The 23711-nt window shown below is 45.2% G+C and overlaps 1 protein-coding gene across 1 annotated transcript; it reads right to left on the minus strand.

Moving 5' to 3' along the window:
- Positions 1-2699: 2699 nt before the first annotated feature.
- On the minus strand, positions 2700-9312 carry LOC127301181 (uncharacterized). Its single transcript, XM_051331401.2, has 4 exons — positions 8899-9312; positions 8587-8814; positions 5760-5941; positions 2700-3469 (listed from the first exon to the last, which is right to left on the minus strand). Exons 1-4 carry the CDS (start codon positions 9248-9250, stop codon positions 2894-2896), a joined length of 1338 nt encoding a protein of 445 aa, XP_051187361.2. The 5' UTR covers positions 9251-9312; the 3' UTR covers positions 2700-2893.
- Positions 9313-23711: the final 14399 nt, after the last annotated feature.

Below are 23711 nucleotides of genomic sequence, written 5' to 3' on the forward strand. Positions count from 1 at the left end.
TTCAGCAATTCCGCAGCTTTTTGCATGTTGTCCTTTGGGGTTTCCAGCGGCTGGTGCTCTGCGGGCGTGTTGAAGGGTATCCTGCGAGGCGGAATTGCTTCTCTAACAATTCGATCGGCCTCCGCCTGCGCATAGATCATTTTTACTTCCCACTCAGCCCTCATGCTCTTGACTTGCTCGAGTGTGGCAGCGATCTCGCGGTCCTGTCTGTCGAAGTTTTCCGCCAATCCTGCAGCCTTCTGCCCTCTCTTCCCTTAACGCGGCTTCGGTACCGGCGAGCTTCTTGGCTGTGGCCAGCATTTCCTTTCTAGTAGCCTCTAGGGCCTCCAGATCTGCGGCGTCGCCCGGGGTTATAGGTGTGTTAAGGACTGCTCGCGCGACCATCTCTTCTGCTGACAGGATTTCCTCCGAGGAAGGATCCCTGTGGGGTCGCACCCGAGACATTGGAGATCCTTGTTGGGATGGTTGAGGGTCAGATTGGCTGGTTGGCTCTTCAGATCCAGTTTGTCCCTGCGCTGCTATCGTTGCGAGAACCTGCTTAGGCTGGGCGGAGTCGACTTCGGGCTGATCACTGTATCCGTATTCCCTTATCTTGCGAACGAAGTCATCAGACTCCATGGAGGAGGTATCTCCGGAAATTGGGCTCAGATTGCCCAAAATCGACTCTTCAACCGGAGCTTCGCTTTTCCGACAGCTGAGCCAGATCCGGATCTGCGCCGTTTCCGGTGCCTCTACCTGCTCAGGACCAGCTCCGGCTTCTTGAGGGGCGGTTCCGGCGGTATGGGCCAAGAAGTGTACGAAGTGGCACCTCTGCTTTTCTAACACCTGGGAGACCCAGGCGGATCTGCATTGGTCTTCCACCGTTGTTTCCTGCTCAGGGGCGGATTGGGTGGGCTTTGAAATTTCCAGATCTAAGGCGGAATCTTCCTTGGGAAGCTCCTGCATCTCAGATCGGATCTTCGCGACAGCGTCCAGCTCTGCGGCGGTCGCGTCTGCGTTACTTACCAGTGGGTTTCCGTCGGAATCGACGGTTTCCCCGATGAAGATGTGTATGCCGCCTATAGGGACGATGGAGAGCTTGACGGGGTTTGTCCTAGCCGGAATCCAGCACTCATCCGGAGGGACGATCGGCAGATTTCCGGCGTAAAGGACGCGTCCCACAGCGATGGTGTCGTCGTAGCTTCCCATGGCGGAACCCTCCCGGTTCCGGCCTCCAGACGCCACAGGCCCCACGGTGGGCGCCAACTGTCGTTGCCTAATCGACGGTACCCCGGAGGAGGGATCCTCACGAGGGGGAGAAGAAGTAGGGGCCATAGGGCGGAGTGCACACGGGACGGTGGTACGCGAGTTACCCAGCTTCGGAACACCTGCACGATGACAGGGCCTACTGCTGCTTGTCTGGAATTATCTGGGCGCTTTCGCGTTGTTACAATGAGTTGTGATTGTGCCTCTAGGGCTCCCGGGATCCGGCTTATAAAGGCGCACGGATCTAGGGTTTACACGGAGAGTCCTAGCCGGATTACAGACAGCCTAGCTACGGTACAATATCTTGCCGTGCACGTCACGGATCCGCCTTCCATATACATCGTACTGGATCCGGGTTCCTCATGGGCCTCCATGGATCCGGGTTACTCTTATGTCGGTACAGATCCGGCTTACTGATCCTGGACTGGACTTCTTCCTGCATGATCAACAGCAACTGGGCCGCCCGATGGGCCACATGCCTCATCACCGTCTGTGGGCCACCCGGGCTTGCCGGATCTAGGCACTGTCGATGGTACACCCATGAAGTATACCCACAACAGTCATCTTCGACCACACCTGCACTGAGGTGATGATCATGTGTCGTTACCATGGCGACGCCCACCAGGTGTGCCGTCTTCCAAAGTCATGTCTGAAGCTAACCTGATTCTGTGTCACTTCTACCATGTCTGTGTCTAGTGTTGAATTATGATCGTGTATGGTGTGTGGTGAACTATGATCGTCCTGTGTCCTGAACTATGACCGTGTTTAAACTATGACCAGTGCTAAGTTTGTCTGAACTGTGAATTGTGTTCTTGCTTGTGCTATTGATCGCTGGTAACCTCACCACCGAAGGTAAGAGGTAAGCAGAAGCATATTCTGGGTTTTTTTTGAGACGAAGCATATTCTGGGTTACAACCAAACAACAGGGGCACCGTTCTGTGCTGCTACAAGGACTGAAAACCGATCTACCAAACAGAGCCCAAATTTCCACAGGGCCGAAAATACTCTATGCAAGCCACCAAACAACGTGGCTTTTATGGCCCATGACCCGTCTGTAACGGGCAGGAGATTCCTTTCCGCTACGCCAGTGGTGCAGGAATCTGATGCAGGCAACCAAACGCGCCCTTGGTCCTTGTGTGAATAGGGATTTGGTATCTGGAATCCAGGAATAACCATATGGCCAGCTGCTTTGAGTTTCACGTTGCCACGTGTCAGCGTCCAGACATTGACTAGCCATCGGGTGTGTGCGACCAGGTCGTATAGGATTTATTTCCGAGTAATCGGCCCGATGATAGCAACACCCAGATGCACCACAAGCGCTGGGATTCTGGGAGCTTAGTGCTCTTTAGGATTCTTTACATCGAAGTTCATTTTAATTCAACTTCTGTATGATCAGATCTCACTGAAGACAACTGCAGCTTAAAATAAAATCAATATCCGCAAGACGCTGAGAATCAAGCAAGTACAGTACATTAACATTTTCAAGGCAGTTTCAACTCTCAGCAACACAAGTTCGATAAAAATAAAGGACAGCAGACATGTCCGACCTCACACATATCATGTTTTAAACCGAGATCTTAAGGGAAATTAAACCTTAACGTTAGCGCTTACTAAATTAGAGACTTCTGCACATGTTCTCCTTTAAGCTTCAGGCAAACGAAGGCCTCTTTGGCCTAGCCTGTGTGTTCTTTGGAGCAAATAACACCCTCACAAAAAACTGGCCATACTCAAAGACCGAGTTACCCGGAGAACTAATGGTTCCAGCCACCCCATCCTGAAAAGTCCACTGAAACACATGTTTCTCCAGCTTCAAGCAAATTTCCAGTTTTCCCTTCTGCTTCACCACAACCACATGCTGGTTTATGTTACCATTCCCAACACATTTGTCACCAAACAGCACAATCTCATGATCAAAGCCACTGCTGAAAGCCGTGAATCTCAAATGATGAGGATGGTCAACCTTTGAGTAGACTTGTATTACAGCCTCAACACTCGAGGAAAGGAACATGTAATCTATCTCCAGGCTGCAACTGTCACTAGAAATCTGTCCTGTTCGCATTAGATCAAACCGTGCCTGGACATAAATCTCAACGTACGCAGAGAGCAACTTTTTGTCAGCTGATCCATCTCCGTCCTTCTTTACCCAAAGATCAACTTCCAGTAATGCATGATCCAGTACATGCATCCCTCGAGAAGGGCTACAAAGAGGTAATGTGAAGAAATCCTACAAGTTAACAACTCGTCAGTACTGACCAAAGTAAAATCCATTTGCAGGTACATTAGTATTTGTTGACACAATAAGCACTTACAATATGCCAGCTCATGATTAAATCAAATATAGAGTGATACTCCTTTGTTTCAGAATACAAAAGGTACAACATTTATTTTCAAATGAAAGCATGTGCTTGTGACATTGATGACACTTTCTCTGTTTGGCACTCTCATTTATCTAGCCACCCACTTCAACATTTATGACCAAACATTCACCTTTGAGTAAATTACATTCTCAGCCACTAGACACTGTTGAACGATATCCTAGTTTTTATATTCAGATCACTGCTGTCCTATTTTTGCACATTTAGGTCAAATTAAGTAGGTTAGTTGCTTGCACGTTGTAACCAAATGATCATGTGTATGCCAGTCTTATTGTTAGGAACTAGTCACAAATGCAACGTACCTCCTTAGTGCAAAGGAACTGCGGCATGCAGTTAAGTGTTGCATAGTTTACGGGCGTTGAATACGAGTCTAGCGGAGTCCTAATGGGAAGTTTATAGCGATCTGCTGGCGGCCAATGTAGGTGTGGGGGTTAATGGATCGATCCATCCAGAAAATTTCCCCATATTGTACATGGTTTCAGAGACAGGCTCTTGGAGCCTGGAACTGGATCGAAGTCCAAATCCAAATTGTGAGATGTCCAACTAATGTCCACTCCAACATAATCATCCATATCCAGTCCAAGTTAAATTTCACTGTATCCAAATCCATCCAGTCCAAGTAGCTTAAATACTGGATAGTCCAAGGTCCAAATGGACCTTGACGGCACACATGTGCGGGAATCATCAAGCAGTAACTTTTTGCCTGTCCATGCAAGTATGCAGCTAGGTGTAATTCTTGCGTGGTGCAACAACTCATGTATGCTAGTAGCTATTGTTTTAATTACTTTGCTTAGCCATTAAGTATGGATCAGTACGTGCATGTGCTAATAGTAGTGTAAACACCAGCCTTGCGTGCGGGACTAGGAGTAGCTATGGGCGGGCGCGTGCAGCAGCTGCGCCAGATGTGGAGCCAGCGGTCAATGCCGTGCGACACAGTGGCGGCTGCCCAAAGCTACGCGAAAGCAAGCGTGTGAGGGCTCGAGTCCAATGGATATTGGGCTATCCAATTTTTAGGTCCAAAGTGTGCTCAGCCTTGCTGGATCGTGTGTCCTATTGATGTCCAAGTCCAATAGAGTCCAGTCCAATAAGATTAATCGAATTTTAGGTCCAAAGTCCATGGACTACCCAAATCCAATTCGAGTTTGCTCTTACTAACCCTAACCATAGCATTTCCCATCATCTACATGCAGTTGTTGCAAAGAGCTGAGGTTGATGTGGCTGCTGATCTTGGTTTGCCACAAGGAGCATAGGGAGAGAGAGGATGGAGTGGAGCTGAGAGGGAGGCCAAGTGGTACTGGGCATGGGCATCCACACTTGTCGAGAAGATTTATACATTTCAGCATGTGGCTGACAGTGTTTGTTTGAGGCATGTGGATGCAGAAAAGTGAAGCAGAAAAGAGGTGTGGCTTGCGATGTTGTGCTACATGAACCCATGAACCTGGCTGACGAGGTGCTTACAAAAAAGAGTAGTCTGTTGGATGATGCCTACGTACGAGTCCAATTGTAAGCACACCCCAGTTTGAGTATTACGCGTAGGTTCCCAAGGGATCAATGCATCCCAAAATTTCCCCCAAATTCTACAGCAATTCTTTAAGTTGAAAAGAAGAAATACTACAATCTAAGGGAATGTGGTCATGAATGGAGATTGACCCACTTAATTTAGCCAAGATTTGAAAATTCAGAGCATAGGGTTCTATTTGAGACACTTGAACAAGTCGAGTAATCCAAAGCTCAATTACTATTCACATACATTATCTCTTATCGCAAAAAGACGTACACTAGGTAGGAACCTCAGGATCATCTCCCCCTACCATCCGATTAGATTTAGGACCTTTTCAAGCCTATGTCTTGTGAAAAACAAATAAAGGAAGCTTATGATGACCAGTCTTGCATGTTTTTTGTGTAATCATAAAATATTGGAATCTGATGGTATGTCAATGTGATCATAGAATGTTTAGAGCATGAATCTTATAATGGGTCGATCCTTAAAAATGGAGGCCTAAAAGAAAATCTAACCTGTTACAAAGCACAATTTCAATGGATACAAGCAAAGAAGAAGCTAATTGACATAAAGCTGGTATGGACGTAGATCAATGTTCAGGAATCAACCATTATGAAAACAAATCAGGCCTTAATTACCTTGTCAATCGTGACAGCAGCATCTCTGGGACAGTTAAAGATTAGATTCCGCCGCGGTTCCAAATCGTCTCTAACAGCAAATATTCCATAAACACTAACGGGATAAGATTCATAGCTTGCCAAACGCAAAGAGAACACCTGTAGCATGGATTTTGGCTTGCGATACCCAAGAATTGATGCAGCTGCAAATATAGAGGACAAAAGTAAGTTGCTAAATAAATATATATATATATATATATATATCGACGCGGATTTTCTAACTAGGGTGATAGCTACACACGCTGTAACCATCATTGGATCTTCCGCAGCGATTCGTGCGATCTAAACGTCCGTCAGCCACCGCCGTTACCCCAATCCATCCTCCTATTTCCTTGGTCGTGGTTACAGGACATGACAGATGTTTTTAATGCATGGCAGTACAAGGCCATGATTTTTTAATGCATGGCAGGACAAGGCCAGTCACTCCTGGCGTGCGTCATGGTTTTGTTTTTGAATTTTTTTGACGCGTGAAGCTTCGTGCTGGCAGCTCCCGACGTTTCCATGTCGGTGGCTGGGATCGCTAGGAGCTCGACCACCTGAACATCCAAGAAGGGTACGTGGTGCATCCCGGATTTTACATTAATTTGCCTTGTGTTTTACATGGAGGGGAGATGGGATTTTGACAAGCTTTTCTGGTCAGGTTTTCTTGAGGATGGGGATCTGCAAGAATATCGATAGAAGCTCATGGTTCAATCAGGTATTGCTACGCATCCTGCTCCTGCCCAGCAGCAATAACATTGTGCGAGCAGGACGACGCCGGCGGCAGTGTCACCTCGGCCGGCGCAGAGTGGCGCGTCAACCAGTAGGCGCGCAAGGTTACATCTTTTGCCAAAATTGTCCACGCCACCTACATCACGAGCTAAAACACCCGAATAGCATCATTATCACTGGTAGATCTTTCCATCCTCCAAGAACAACCGTGCTGTGAAAAAACATGAATCTTGAAACTCATAAAGAAGAGAGATGGAGAGAAACATGACACGGAGGGGAGCATGGAAAAATCATGACCTCATATATTGGTCTGAGCGACAACAAAAATTGGAAAACAAAACAATCGCGGTACAGATTGAAGAACAATCAAAGCAACATGTAAGATGAGGAAAATGAACCTGTGTGAAGCTGATTCTAATGAACCAGCAAATTTACAAGAAACAATCCTCACAAAATTCTCTAACATCCAACCAAAAGACATGATCTGGACAACCCTGTGAACAATTTGGAAAACCTCTATCCAAGATCCCGCCGAAGGTAGGGAGGGAACGAGCGGAGGACCAGCTGTATCGGACGCTCCCGCCGCCCTGCCGCCCCGCCCAGAAACCGCCTCTCAAGTTGAGCTGATGGTTATGGGAGCTCAGAACCATGGAGCAACAGAGCAGGCGACATAAATCTAGAGTGCCCACTCTGCGCTGGTGCTCAAGGTCTGTACCCCAACTCCGCGAGCATCGCACCACACCACCAATGGCAATGAAAATAAGGAACAGAGCAAAACAGGAACACGAGATTATATGAATATGAAAGGCAACCGATCGCCCAGAAAAGGTTCCCATGTTCTCTCCAGGGAAGAACCAAAATTAGATCGGCAACAAAAAAGGAAATTCTTGAAAAAAGGAAAAGAATGAGACCAACAAACTGAAACCAAATCCCCTTCTCATCATGGAAACTCACCAAGTACTACTAAAATCACATGGGCGTGATTCCGTCTGATTCCCGCAATCGTTGAACAACATTGGAAAAATCACAAAGATAAACAAATCCAGATCGAGAATAGAAATCCAAACTAACACCAATAATAGGCTGCCCATGCCCATGTCGTGGAGCATAATCACTGTCGGGCCGTTGTTGAAAGGAGCGCGGAGCTGGGCGTCACTGGTGTGCCAGCGACGGCGGAGAGGACGGAACTGGTTCCTGATGCAGATGCCCCTGGTGGCAGAATCGCCCCGCGGAAGGGCTCCATCGGCAATTCGGCATCTTCCGCACAACAGGCACGGGGGATGAAAAGGCTCCAGCGCGGCCCGCCCTCTCCACTTCTTCCCCGCATCCGACGGGATTTGGAGTGTGTGGGCAGCGGTAAGAGCTCCGTGCTGGGGAGGCCAAGAAGGGATGACTCGCGCCGCCCGCTGTGCACACGTGCACGCGCAGGACGCCGCCGCCTTCGGAGATGCGGGTTGAAGAAACGCCAGGGAAGAAGGCTGTAGTTTCCTCACATAATCTGGGCCTGCGCTCTGCCCCGCGGGGGCGATGGATTCGTTGGGGCCGCGACCTGGAGCAGCTCGGGACGGGAGGGCGCCTCGTCGCCGGCGGTGCCCAAGCCATCACTGCGCCGGCCCATCTTCCTCCGCCTCCGGGAGCACATGGAGCACCCGACCGACGGCGCGCAGGCGAATCGGCCGGGGTTCGGTGGTGCAGCTTGCCATGGAGGAACGCTGGTGGTGCGCGGGGAGGGGTTCCGTGAGGGAGCGAGTCGGGCCGGCGACGGGATATCTCGAGGTGGGATCTGGAGGTGGAGGTGCTTGGGCGAGGTGCGGGTGGTTGACTGGCTGCGGGGGGACTGTGGCCGCGCGTTGGGAAAATAATTGAGTTTCGAGTTTCGACCTTGACGCCGTTAGTTTAGATGTAGGGTGGAAAATGCACTATAGGCTGATCTAATGGTTGGATGGGTGTGCATAGCTAGCAATGTGAGTAGCTGGCTATTTCCCATATATATATATATATATATATATATATATATATATATATATATATATATATATATAAATAGCACAAGTGCAGATTACTAAGTGGCCCTTACTCGTGGAAGTATCATGGGTCATGTATTCACGGTGGTAGCAGCGCCCGTCAATGCATTCATGTGTTACCTCAGGTAGCACTTTCAAAGGATAAGTAGGAAGACGAGCATTCTTATCACCCCGGGCTAGAATTACCTTACGCACTTTCAAGCACTCATCAAACTGTCTTGTAAAACTGTAAAGCCATTTGTCCACTATTTCACCTACTTCTTCCTTGGAGTAGTTCTTTCCTAAAGGATAAAATCAGCAGTTGATCAATTTTAGCTCTTTATTAGTAGAAAAGGACACTTTTTTCAGAAGGAACAGTTAGTAACCTGGGCAATTTGTCTCACTGTCCGTGCCTCTCCATTGGGTGTCGTCCTCATCATATTCAGCCTCCTCATATTCATCGATGTCCTCATCAGACTCATCGATTTCCTCATCAGGGATACCCTCTATGGCAGCGCAATAGTATTCAGCGTCGTGCTCATCGTCATCCATAACCTCATGTGTGCTCACGATCTCAGAAGCGTAGCAGGATTCGATATTGTTCATCGCGGGGCCGCCTAGGTCTGGCGGCGGATCCGTGAAATCGCTGGCGTAGCCGTCGCCGTGAGCGGCAAGGTCGTGCACAGCAGTTCCACCTGATGCAATCGGGAGCTGCTCTTCTGGTGGAGGAGACGCCATCGCCACGCGAGGGTTTGCTCTGAGGAGGCGGAGGCGGAGGCGGGTTTTTTTTTTTTTTGACAGAAAGGCGGAGGCGGGTTGGGGAGGAGGGGAGTGGCGATGCACGGCGGCTAGGGTTCCTTCCCTTGTGGTCTCGGCGAGAGAAAGCAAAAGGGGGATTTGTTCGACGATGGGGGTGAAAATGTCGGAATTTTTTTTAAAAAATATTTTACATGTACATCCTCGTAATATACGTGTATTTGAAAAACTAATATTTTAAAAAAAGAAGATTTATCTTGTAAAAAACATTATTTTTAGCACTAAGTTTTATCTTTTTTACACACGTCACATGATAAGTCGATTTTTTATGAAACAACTTTGTGAGGAGGTGAAAATGTATGTTTACAAATTTTCCGTTTCAATTTTTTTTTAAAAAATCAAAATATGTGTAAGATGCAATTTTTTTTAAAATAGAGGGAGCATTCGCTACCATGTTCTGAAACAGCACTCCTAATTTTTTTGATAATACGATTTTTTATTTATTTCCAGAAATGTCACTAGTTTTAATTTTTTGAGGAAATTCAATTTGCTTCCGGTTGCGTGTATGCATCCTCTACCAAAAATTTACAGGTAAGAACTCTGGCTCTCGTCGCTCAGCTCCAATTATGGCTCTGATGACGGGCATCCTCAATACGTAGGACACACAAAACGTGCTACCAAATGCAGATACTAAACTGAAACTGATGAAACCACGACACATTTATTAAAAGAAAGAGGCCCTAAAAAATCAACTTTTCGGATAATTCACACACGGTAGTAGTATCAATACTTTCTTGAGGAATACAGAGTCGGAGAGCGTCCTGAAATGCCTGTCAAAGCTTTCATTTTCATCCTTGTTTTGGTCTCTGTTATGTATCAAAGCTTTATAGGTAATAATTGACAAGTATCAGAATGAAATATAAATCAAAACGTTACCACTATAGACAGATAGGGACAATTTTTTTGAAAGAAATTCAAAGATGTAAAAGACTATTCATAACAATTTAGAAAGAAATTCCAATATGTAAATTTTTTTCTTCTCTACCGAGCTTGATCTGCTACAAAATGAAAAATAAACGGTGTCCACACATGATGGGACTAAGATGGTTGGCGCTTGCGGAGACCAAAACTGAATCCCTAATTGTTGGCACAAGCCCACAACCACTGACATATGTAGATCAACAAAAATCAAAGGTTGCTGGTATCCAGACAGTAGCTCGTGCCATATATGTGAGGAGGCTTTTGTTGCCATACAAGTGTTTTTGCTAAGCAGTTGTAGATCGTCGTTCCCTTTGCTGGTACGCACAACAGCGAAGTCCATTGCCAGTGGTGGCCAGAATAAACATGAATTTCAAACATTCTCTCCAGTATTTCTTCCATGTCATAGTCAAGCCAAACATGAGTACATAGTACAAATAGTTGGTACAAAATTACCTTAAATCGGCACCAACAGGCCAAGAAAGATTATAAAACGGCAAGGAGAAGAAAATTAAATCCAAAAACAAATCAACTACTTCCTCCCATCCATATTACTAATTGCCACTAAAATAGATATATCTATAATTAAAATGTGTATAGATACATCTATATTAGTGTCATGCAATATGAATTGGAGGGAGTACCAAAAGGAACAATGACCATTATGCTCTTTAGCCTGTCCATAAACAATAAACATAGCCTGAATGACATGGAAGACTATTAGCGTATTTCTCCAATCTAATGAAGTGGTCCGTGTTCCCACTTAATACACTGCTCATTTTGACATGAGACAGAGGCAGCTCGTGCCTATGGAGAATGAGGAAAAGTTTATCAACTACCCACTACACCACACAGGTAGATGCCTGGTCTGCAATACCATCACAGCTGATCCACAATATCACGAATTGCTACTAATCTCCAATATTAGCATTCTCAGGCTTCTCCTTTCAGACCCGCCACGATTCATCTATATCTCCCTCTCCCTGGGCATAGCGGCATCATTGCATTGCATCCGAGCTTTGTATAGGCACATGTACGCCATTGGACCATCCCCTGGTAAAAGGAATAAACTGTCAATTCAATTGTAAAAACCATAGCCTACATTTCGAAATAAATATCATGAGTAAATAGCTATACACCTCCCCCACATAGATTCAACACATCCTCTTCCTTGTGTTCAGTTGCGAACGCATCATCATACTCAGTCCAATACCCGCCCTCTTGCTTGACCCAAGCGATGTGTAGTGTCCTGAATTTGGGGTATCCCCATCATGTGTCACCAATGCTACCAAGTCATACAAACCGGTAGGTGAAGAACCATCTGCACACGACTAACATTAGCTCATAAGAGTGCAAGATTTGAAGTGCAATTGCACAAAATATCTTGCCTGTGCACATATCGGCTGTAGATGACATCACATGACCATCAAGTGAAGTGCCCCCAGCATTTTCTGCGCCAATCAGTCCCTTCGGATGCCAATAATATTCCACATAATCAATACTAGACATAAAAATTTAAGTTTTGAACAGCGAAAAGAGCTCTACCTGTTGACAAGAGTGGATCTTTTGCTTGAGCTCATCTGAGCAGAACTCAAGTACATTAAGTTCCAATGGATATGGAACTTCCTAGTAAAAACAAAATAAAAATATATAATAAAGAATTGTTATGTATTCTTAAAATTATAGTTTCTAAAGGAGAATAAACAACAATCTCACGTACATCTTTATCTCTGCTCTCCCCCTTCCGTACAGATACGACCGAACTGAATTACTAAATAGCTGAAGAAGAATTTGTATATTATTATTACCATTTCTGAGCAAATAAAACAAAATAAATAACTATGTTAAACATTCTTACCAAGGCAACTTATTTATAGCCAATTTGCTTTTATAATGGGCAGGCTGGCCATTATCTAAGATTTTTCAACTTCAGAACTCAAATGCTGTATAAAACATTATAACATAGGTTAGAAGTTGTTCTAATGCAAAATCACAACTATATATGTGATACGTCTCCAACGTATCTATAATTTCTGATGTTTCATGCTTGTTTTATGTATCATTGTCACATGTTTTATATGCATTATATATCATTATTATACATTTTCTGGGACTAACCTATTAATAAGATGCCACGGTGCCAGTTCCTGTTTTCTGCTGTTTTTGGTTCCAGGAAAGTTGTTCGGGCAATGTTCTCGGAATTCGACGAAACAAAAGCCAAACCTCCTATTTTTTCCGAGGGACACACGGAGCCAAAAGGGCAAGCCCGGGGGAGGCCCACGGCCTCCTCCCCTTGTAGCCACACGGCCGGGCCTACAGGCGCGCCGGCGTGTGGGGAGCCCACCTCGGGACTCCACCGACATCACCCCTATGCCTATTTATTCCCCCACGATGTGAAAACCTGAGGGATATCGATCATACTCCAGAAAGACTTCCGGAGCACCGCCGCCATCGCAAAACCTAGTTTCAGGGGTCAGAAGTTCCTGTTTCGGCACCCTGCCGGGACGGGGATCGACCCTCGGAGCCTTCTCCATCGACGCCACCGCCTCCATCATGCTCCGTGAGTAGTTCCCCCATGGACTACGGGTTCTAGCAGTAGCTAGTTGGTACTCTCTCTCCCATGTACTTTAATACAATGATCTCATGAGCTGCCTTACATGATTGAGATCCATCTGATGTAATCGGTGTTGTGTTTGTTGGGATCCGATGAATTGTTACATTATGATAATTCTATCTATAAAGTTTGTGAAGTTATTGTTGCTGCAATCGTGTTGTGTTTAATGCTTGTCACTAGTGCACGAGTGGCATGATCTTAGATTTAAGCTCTATAATTATTGCTTAGATTGTATCTACAAGCTGTTTGCACATGTCTATGTCCGGAACCCAAGGCCCCAGAGTGACAGCAACTGGGATAACTGGAGGGGATGACTTAGATATGAGGATCACATGTTTTCACCAAGTGTTAATGCTTTATTCCGGTGCTCTATTAAAAGGAGTACCTTAATTACCAGTAGATTCCTTTGAGGCCCCGCTGCAAACGGGCTGGTAGGACAAAAGATGTTATGCAAGTTTCTCATTGCGAGCACGTATGACTATATATGGAAAACATACCTACATGATTAATAAACTGGATGTTCTGTCTTAATGCTATAATAATTATGTCAATTGCCCAACTGTAATTTTTTCACCCAACACTTGTTATTGGAGAGTTACCACTAGTGTAGATTGTAGGGATTCGTTGCATAGAAAACAAAAATTTTCCTACCGCGAACACGCAATCCAAGCCAAGATGCAATCTAGAAGACGGTAGCAACGAGGGGATTATCGAGTCTCACCCTTGAAGAGATTCCAAAGCCTACAAGATGAGGCTCTTGTTGCTGCGGTAGACGTTCACTTGCCGCTTGCAAAAGCGCGTAGAAGATCTTGATCACGGCGCCACGAACGGGCAGCACCTCCGTACTCGGTCACACGTTCGGTTGTTGATGAAGACGACGTCCACCTCCCCGTTCCAGCGGGCAGCGGAAGTAGTAGCTCCTCTTGAATCCGACAGCACAACGGCGTGGTGTCGGTGGTGGTGGAGAAATCCGGCGGAGCTTCGCTAAGCGTGCGGGAAGTGGAGGAGCGGGGCGGCTAGGGTTTGGGGAGAGGGGGGGCGCCGGCCACTAAGGGGTGCGGCCACCTTGGTGGTTCTTTTTGGGTGGCCAGCCCCCTCCCCTTGTCCCTCATTATATAGGTGGAAGCCCCAAGTGTTGGACTACAAGTCTCCGAATAAGACCCGAACCCAAAACCTTCCATGTGATAGGGAAACCTACCCAAGGTGGGAATCCCACTTGGGGTGGGATTCCCCCCTTCCATGTGGGGGGGTGGCCGGCCCCCATAGGGGGAGTCCACTTGGGACTCCTCCCCCTCTAGGGTTGGCCGGCCATGGAGGTGGAGTCCCTTTGGGACTCCGCCTTCCATAGTGGTTTCTTCCGGACTTTTCTAGAACCTTCTAGAACCTTCCATAGAACCTTACTGATCATTTTAAAACTCATAAAATGAATTACTATATATTAATCTTATTCTCAGGACCATTCCGGAACTCCTCGTGATGTCCGGGATCTCATCCGGGACTCCGAACAAATATTCGAACTCCATTCCATATTCAAGTTCTACCATTTCAACATCCAACTTTAAGTGTGTCACCCTACGGTTCGCGAACTATGTGGACATGGTTGAGTACTCACTCTGACCAATAACCAATAGCGGGATCTGGAGATCCATAATGGCTCCCACATATTCAACGATGACTTTAGTGATCGAATGAACCATTCACATACGATACCAATTCCCTTTGTCACGCGATATTTTACTTGTCCGAGGTTTGATCATCGGTATCACTCTATACCTTGTTCAACCTCGTCTCCTGACAAGTACTCTTTACTCGTACCGTGGTATGTGGTCTCTTATGAACTTGTTCATATGCTTGCAAGACATTAGACGACATTCCACCGAGAGGGCCCAGAGTATATCTATCCGTCATCGGGATAGACAAATCCCACTGTTGATCCATATGCCTCAACTCATACTTTCCGGATACTTAATCCCACCTTTATAACCACCCATTTACGCAGTGGCGTTTGGTGTAATCAAAGTACCTTTCCGGTATAAGTGATTTACATGATCTCATGGTCATAAGGACTAGGTAACTATGTATCGAAAGCTTATAGCAAATAACTTAATGACGTGATCTTATGCTACGCTTAATTGGGTGTGTCCATTACATCATTCATATAATGACATAACCTTGTTATTAATAACATCCAATGTTCATGATTATGAAACTAATCATCCATTAATCAACAAGCTAGTTAAGAGGCATACTAGGGACTCTTTGTTGTTTACATATCACACATGTACTAATGTTTCGGTTAATACAATTATAGCATGACATATAAACTTTTATCATAAACATAAAGATATATAATAACCACTTTATTATTGCCTCTAGGGCATATCTCCTTCAGTCTCCCACTTGCACTAGAGTCAATAATCTAGATTACATTGTAAGGTACCTAACACCCATGGCATTCTGGTGTTGGTCATGTTTTGCCCTAGGGAGAGCTTTAGTCAACGGATCTGCTACATTCAGATCAGTGAGTACTTTGCAAATCTTTACTTCTCCATCTTCGATGTACTCGCGAATCGAGTGGTAACGCAGCTTGATATGCTTCAGCCTCTTGTGTGACCTTGGTTCTTGTGCATTGGCGATGGCACCCATGTTGTCACAGTATATGACTAGTGGGTCCAATGCACTAGGAACCACACCGAGCTCTACAATGAACCTCTTCATCCATACCGCTTCTGATGAAGCCTCTGAAGCCGCTATGTACTCTGATTCTGTTGAAGACTTTGCCACCGTGCACTGCTTCGAGCTTGCCCACCATCGCAGCACCATTCAATATAAACACGTACCCAGACTGTGACTTAGAGTCATCAGGATCAGTGTTCCAACTTGCATCGGTGTAACCGCTTACAACGAGCTCTTGGTCACCTCCATAACAAAGAAACATATCCTTAGTTCTTTTCAAGTACTTCAGGATATTCTTGACCGCTGTCCAGTGTTCCATTCCTGGATCACTTTGATATCTGCTAGTCAAACTAACAGCATGTGCTATATCCGGTCTAGTACATAGCATGGCATACATGATAGATCCTACTGCCGAGGCATAGGGGATATTACTCATCCTTTCTCTTTCTTCTGCCGTAGCCGGTCCTTGAGTTTTACTCAAGACCTTGCCTGGTAACATAGGTAAGAACCCTTTCTTGCTTTTGTCCATTCTAAACTTCTTTAGAATCTTGTCCAGGTATGTACTCTGTGATAGCCCTATTAGGCGTCTTGATCTATCTCTATAAATCTTGATGCCTAATATATACGATGCTTCACCAAGGTCTTTCATTGAAAAACTATTATTCAAATAACCTTTTACACTGCTTAATAGTTCTATATCATTCCCAATCAATAATATGTCATCTACATATAATATCGGAATGCTACAGCTCCCACTCACTTTCTTGTAAATACAGGCCTCTCCATGACCTTTGTATAAACCCGAAGTCTTTGATCACCTTATCAAAGCGTCGGTTCCAACTTCTTGATGCTTGCTTCAGTCCATAGATTGAACGCTGAAGTTTGCATACTTTGTCAGCATTTTTAGGATCGACAAAACCTTTGGGTTGTACCATATACAACTCTTCCTCAATGTCTCCATTAAGGAACGCCGTTTTGACATCCATCTGCCAAATCTCATAATCGAAAAATGCAGCTATTGCTAACAAAATCCTCACAGATTTTAGCTTCGCTACAGGTGAGAAAGTCTCATCGTAGTCAACTCCTTGAATTTGTCAGAAACCCTTTGCGACAAGTCGAGCTTTATAGACAGTAATATTACCATCAGCATCTGTTTTTCTCTTGAAGATCCATTTATTCTCGACAGCCTTGCGGCTATCAGGTAAGTCTACCAAAGTCCACACTTTGTTATCATACATGGATCCCATTTCGCATTTCATGGCTTCTTGCCATTTGTTGGAATCTGGGCTCATCATCGCTTCTTTATACGTCGCAGGGTCCTCATCATTGTTGTCCACAATCATGACATTTAGACAAGGATCATACCAATCAGGAGTGGCAAGTTCCCTTGTCGATCTGCGAGGTTCAGTAGTTTCCTCGTTCGAAGTTTCATGATCATTATCATTAGCTTCCTCTTGCGGTGTGTAGAGTACAGGTACAACTTCCTAAGATCGCACTACTCTGATCAACGAGTATAGATTCATCAATCTCATCGAGTTCTACTTTTCTTCCAGTCACTTCTTTAGTGAGAAATTCTTTCTCAAGAAAGGTTCCGTTCTTAGCAACAAAGATTTTGCCTTCGGATTTGTGATGGAAAGTGTACCCTATAGTTTCCTTAGGGTATCCTATGAAGATGCATTTCTCCGCTTTGGGTTCTAGCTTGTCCGGTTGTAACTACTTTACATAGGCTTCGCAACCCCAAACTTTAAGGAACGACAGCTTAGGTTTCTTATTAAACCATAATTCATACGGTGTCGTTTCTACGGATTTTGATGGTGCTCTATTTAAAGTGAATGCGGCTGTCTCTAATGCATAACTCCAAAATGATAACGGCAAATCAGTAAGAGACATCATAGAACGAACCATATCTAAGAGAGTTCGATTACGACGTTCGGACACACCGTTTCGTTGTGGTGTTCCCGGCGGTGTCAATTGTGAAAGTATTCCGCATTTCTTTAAATGCATGCCAAACTCATAACTCAGATATTCACCTCCACGATCAGATCGTAGAAATTTAATCTTCTTGTTACGTTGATTTTCTACTTCACTTTGGAATTCCTTAAACTTCTCGAAAGTTTCGGATTTATGTTTCATGAAATAGATATACCCATATCTACTCAGATCATCTGTGAAGGTTAGAACATAACGATAACCACCGCGCGATGCTACGCTCATTGGTCCGCACAACATCGGTATGTATGATTTCCAATAAGTCAGTAGCTCGCTCCATCATACCAGAAAATGGAGTCTTAGTCATTTTCCCATTAAACATGCTTCGCATCTATCAAGTGACTCAAAGTCAAGTGATTCAAGTAATCCACCAGTATGGAGTTTCTTCATGCGTTTCACTCCAATATGACCAAGACGACAGTGCCACATATAAGTAGAATTATCATTCAATTTAATTCGCTTAGCATCAATGTTATGTATATGCGTATCACTACTATCGAGATCTAACAGAAATAAGCCATTCTTTTCAGGTGCTTGACCATAAAAGATATTATTCATAAAAATAGAACAACCATTATTCTCAGACTTGAATGAATAACCGTCTTGCATTAAACAAGATCCAGATATAATGTTCATGCTCAACGCGGGTACAAAATAACAATTATTTAGGCTTAAAACTAATCCCGAAGGTAGATGTAGAGGAAGTGTGCCGACAGCGATCACATCGACTTTGGATCCGTTTCCAACGCGCATCGTCACTTCATCTTTCAGTAGTCTTCGTTTATTCTTTAGTTCCTGTTTCGAGTTAAAAATATGAGCAACCGAACCAGTATCAAATACCCAGGTACTAGAACGAGAACCAGTGAGATAAACATCTATAACATGTATATCAGATATACCTTCTTTCTTCTTCTTGACAAGGCCGCTCTTCAGATCAGCCAGATACTTGGAGCAATTACGCTTCCAGTGTCCCTTCTTCTTGCAGTAATAGCACTCAGCATCAGGCTTAGGGCCGTTCTTAGGTTTCACAGGAGGCGTGGCAGCTTTCTTGCCACCCTTCTTGAATTTTCCCTTAGACTTGCCCTGTTTCTTGAAACTGGTGGTCTTGTTGACCATCAACACTTGGTGCTCTTTCTTGATCTCAATCTCAGCAGCTTTTAGCATGCCAAAGAGTTCAGGTAACTCCTTGTTCATGTTCTGCATATTGTAGTTCATCACAAAGTTCTTGTAACTTGGTGGCAGTGATTGAAGGACACGATTAATCCCCAGTCTGTTAGGAATCACTATTCCCAAGTCACTGAGTTTCTTCGCATGCCCGGTCATGGCGAGCATGTGCTCACTAACGGAGCTACCTTCTTCCATCATGCAGCTGAAGAAATGTTTCGATGCTTCATAGCATTCCACGCCGCATGAGTCTCAAAAATAGCTTTCAGCTCTTTCATCAACTCATGAGGATCGTGGTGCTCAAAACGTTTTTGAAGATCGGATTCCAGACTGCACAGGATGGCACACTGAACTTGAGAGTACCGAGTTTTCTGAGTCTTGTAAACAGCTTTTACTTCATCGGTTTCATTTTCTGCAGGAGGGTCACCTAGCGGTGCATCAAGCACATATTGCAGATTTCCGCCAGAGAGGAAGATCCTCACATGACGGAACCAGTCGGTGAAGTTGCTACCGTTGCTCTTAAGTTTTTCTTTCTCTAGGAACTGGTTAAAATTGATTGGGGACGCCATCTCTACAACATATATTTGCAAAAGTTTAGACTAAGTTTATGACAAATTGAGTTCAAATTTTAATTCAACATAATTAAAAATCTAGGTGAACTCCCACTCAAAACAATATCCCTCGCATTGTCTTAGGGTGTGTTTGGTAGCCCGGGTCAATTGAGAATTACTTTCTCTCTTCATACATGATGACCCTAGCTAAGTTGAGCTGGGATGAGATGTTGTTTGGTGGCACATGTATGAGATGAGATAAGATGTTGTTTGGTAGCACATGACATCACGGCAATTGATTTCAGCACTAATTCAATATTTAAACTAAGTTAATACTATATCTATATAAAATACACACTAAATCCATATTATATAAAATTCACACTGGTTTACTATTATGTATTTATACACAGCATTTTTACAAACAGGGACATTTTTGCAAAAAGGTCCTTGGAAAAAGTATAGCAAAAGCAATCTGGTCCAAAATCGGATCTGGAGGAGGCCCTGCCGGCGGTCGGAGGCTCTGCCGGCGCGGCGTCGGCCCCGCCGGCGCGACGATGGAACTGGCGGCGCGAGGCGGCTCTGCTGGGCAGTTGTGGCGGCGCGGCGTCGGCTCTACCGGCGAGAGGCGGCTCTGCTTGGCGGCGCGAGGAGGCCACTGTTGGGCGGCGAGGAGGCTCTTCGGCGGCGAGGCTCGGTCTTGGCGGGAGGGGAAGCGCGGATGCGGCGGCCAGTGGACGGAAGGCGCGGCGCCGGCGTCAGTCAACGCTCGGGAGGCGCGGGAGGCGCGGCGGCCAGCTCTTGGGAGTCGGGAGGCGCGGCGGCCAGCGCTCACGAGAGATGTGCGGAGAGAAAATGGCATGTTTTTTTTCGGGGGTGGGAGTCTGGGCCTCTGCGAGGTGTGCGGGTGGGCAATTTTGCGGGATGCACTGAGCCAAGCTGAGTTGTGAAGCTCGATTTGAGCTTCACAACCGGGCCTGGCTGAGGAGCCTTTTTCGTATGAGGTGGGATAGTTGAGATGGATTGACACGGGCTAACAAACACATGTTTGTCCAAAAATCTCTGTTGAGATGAGAGTTTCTGAGTTGGCCCACGCTACCAAACACACCCTTAGTGATCACACGAACCAAATCCACCGCACCTAAGTCCGATCATCACGAGACAAGGTGTGATTTCAATGGCGAACACTCAAAGTGTTCATCATATCAACCATATGATTCATGCTCTACCTTTCGGTATCACGTGTTCCGAGACCATGTCTGTACATGCTAGGCTCGTCAAGGCCACCTTAGTATCCGCATGTGCAAAACTGTCTTGCACCCGTTGTATGCACTTGTTGATTCTATCACACCCGATCATCCCGAGATGCTTCGAAACGACAAGTCTTGGCAACGGTGCTACTAAGGATGAACACTTTATTATCTTAATATTTTAGTGAGGGATCATCTTATAATGCTACCGTCGCGATCTAAGCAAAATAAGATGCATAAAAGGATTAACATCACATGCAGTTCATATGTGATATGATATGGCCCTTTTGTCTTTGCGCCTTTGATCTTCATCTCCAAAGCACGGACATGATCTCCATCATCTTCGGGCATGATCTCCATCATCGTCGGCGTAGCGTCAAGGTCAATGGCGCCGTCTTCATGATTGTCCTACATGTAGCAACTATTACAACTACTTTGAAATAATACTCAACATGAAATTTAAATACAACCATAAGGCTCCTGCCGGTTGCCACAATACAATAATGATCATCTCATACATATTCATCATCACATTATGGCCATATCACATCACCAAACCCTGCAAAAACAAGTTAGACGTCTCTAATTTGGTTTGCATATTTTACGTGGTTTAGGGTTTTCGATAGAGATCTAATCTACCTACGAACATGAACCACAACGTTGATACTAATGTTGTCAATAGAAGAGTAAATTGAATCTTCACTATAGTAGGAGAGACAGACACCCGCAAAGCCTCTTATGCAATACAAGTTGCATGTCGAACGAGGAACAAGTCTCATGAACGCGGTCATGTAAAGTTAGTCCGAGCCGCTTCATCCCACTATGCCACAAAGATGCAAAGTACTCAACTAAAGATAACAAGAGCATCAACGCCCACAAAACCATTGTGTTCTACTCGTGCAACCATCTATGCATAGACACGGCTCTGATACCACTGTAGGAATTCGTTGCATAGAAAAACAAAAATTTTCCTACCGCGAACACGCAATCCAAGCCAAGATGCAATCTAGAAGACGGTAGCAACGAGGGGATTATCGAGTCTCACCCTTGAAGAGATTCCAAAGCCTACAAGATGAGGCTCTTGTTGCTGCGGTAGACGTTCACTTGCCGCTTGCAAAAGCGCTTAGAAGATCTTGATCACGGCGCCACGAACGGGCAGCACCTCCGTACTCGGTCACACGTTCGGTTGTTGATGAAGACGACGTCCATCTCCCCGTTCCAGCGGGCAGCGGAAGTAGTAGCTCCTCTTGAATCCGATAGCACAACGGCGTGGTGTCGGTGGTGGTAGAGAAATCCGGTGGAGCTTCGCTAAGCGTGCGGGAAGTGGAGGAGCGGGGCGGCTAGGGTTTGGGGAGAGGGGGGCGCCGGCCACTAAGGGGTGCGGCCACCTTGGTGGTTCTTTTTGGGTGGCCGACCCCCTCCCCTTGTCCCTCATTATATAGGTGGAATCCCCAAGTGTTGGACTACAAGTCTCCGAATAAGACCCGAACCCAAAACCTTCCATGTGATAGGGAAACCTACCCAAGGTGGGAATCCCACTTGGGGTGGGATTCCCCCCTTCCATGTGGGGGGGGGTGGCCGGCCCCCATAGGGGGAGTCCACTTGGGACTCCTCCCCCTCTAGGGTTGGCCGGCCATGGAGGTGGAATCCCTTTGGGACTCCGCCTTCCATAGTGGTTTCTTCCGGACTTTTCTAGAACCTTCTAGAACCTTCCATAGAACCTTCCGGATCATTTTAAATCTCATAAAATGACTTCCTATATATGAATCTTATTCTCCGGACCATTCCGGAACTCCTCGTGATGTCCGGGATCTCATCCGGGACTCCAAACAAATATTCGAACTCCATTCCATATTCAAGTTCTACCATTTCAACATCCAACTTTAAGTGTGTCACCCTACGGTTCGCGAACTATGTGGACATGGTTGAGTACTCACTCTGACCAATAACCAATAGCGGGATCTGGAGATCCATAATGGCTCCCACATATTCAACGATGACTTTAGTGATCGAATGAACCATTCACATACGATACCAATTCCCTTTGTCACGCGATATTTTACTTGTCCGAGGTTTGATCATCGGTATCACTCTATACCTTGTTCAACCTCGTCTCCTGACAAGTACTCTTTACTCGTACCATGGTATGTGGTCTCTTATGAACTTGTTCATATGATTGCAAGACATTAGACGACATTCCACCGAGAGGGCCCAGAGTATATCTATCCATCATTGGGATGGACAAATCCCACTGTTGATCCATATGCCTCAACTCATACTTTCCGGATACTTAATCCCACCTTTATAACCACCCATTTACGCAGTGGCGTTTGGTGTAATCAAAGTACCTTTCCGGTATAAGTGATTTACATGATCTCATGGTCATAAGGACTAGGTAACTATGTATCGAAAGCTTATAGCAAATAACTTAATGACGTGATCTTATGCTACGCTTAATTGGGTGTGTCCATTACATCATTCATATAATGACATAACCTTGTTATTAATAACATCCAATGTTCATGATTATGAAACTAATCATCCATTAATCAACAAGCTAGTTAAGAGGCATACTAGGGACTCTTTGTTGTTTACATATCACACATGTACTAATGTTTCGGTTAATACAATTATAGCATGACATATAAACTTTTATCATAAACATAAAGATATATAATAACCACTTTATTATTGCCTCTAGGGCATATCTCCTTCATAGATAGCTGGGAACCCCGGTCCATCTTTCATCATCAAATACTCACTCGGTCCTATATGTCATTAGAAGTAGTATCAACTATTTTCTGGTGTCATTGCCTCTGTGTTACTGCTACTGTTGTTGTGTTACTGTTACTATTGCTCTCATATTACTACTGCTTTCACATTGATACGTCCAATTTGCATCACTATTTTATATCATAATTTGCTGTTATTCATCGATATATTTCATATTTGGACATAATACTTATGTTATTTCATCTATTTTGCATGTTTCATGATTATTGGAGGATCGAGCACTGGAGCCAGGATTCTGCTGGAAAAAGCACCATCAGAATGCAATATTTCGGAAGATCAACAGCTGATGGAAATTATACCAAAAATCCTATTTTTCCAGATGACGAAGGAAGCCAGAAGGGGGAGCCGAGGGGACCCGAGGTGGGCCCACACCATGGGCCGGCGCGGCCCAAGGCCTGGCCGCGCCGCCCAGTGAGGAGGGGGGCCCA

Source organism: Lolium perenne, chromosome 5, assembly GCF_019359855.2.
Source record: "Lolium perenne isolate Kyuss_39 chromosome 5, Kyuss_2.0, whole genome shotgun sequence".
Taxonomy (NCBI): domain Eukaryota; kingdom Viridiplantae; phylum Streptophyta; class Magnoliopsida; order Poales; family Poaceae; genus Lolium; species Lolium perenne.

What these genes read in the sequence shown, in the direction of transcription:
- LOC127301181 (XM_051331401.2), bottom strand. Translation starts at nt 9,250, where the DNA reads ATGGCGTCTCCTCCACCAGAAGAGCAGCTCCCGATTGCATCAGGTGGA. An exon ending in GACCCATGATACTTCCACGA is followed by an intron (nt 5,942 to 8,586) that starts GTAAGGGCCACT and finishes CTATATTTGCAG; the next exon opens with CTGCATCAATTCTTGGGTAT. An exon ending in CTGCTGTCACGATTGACAAG is followed by an intron (nt 3,470 to 5,759) that starts GTAATTAAGGCC and finishes GTTAACTTGTAG; the next exon opens with GATTTCTTCACATTACCTCT.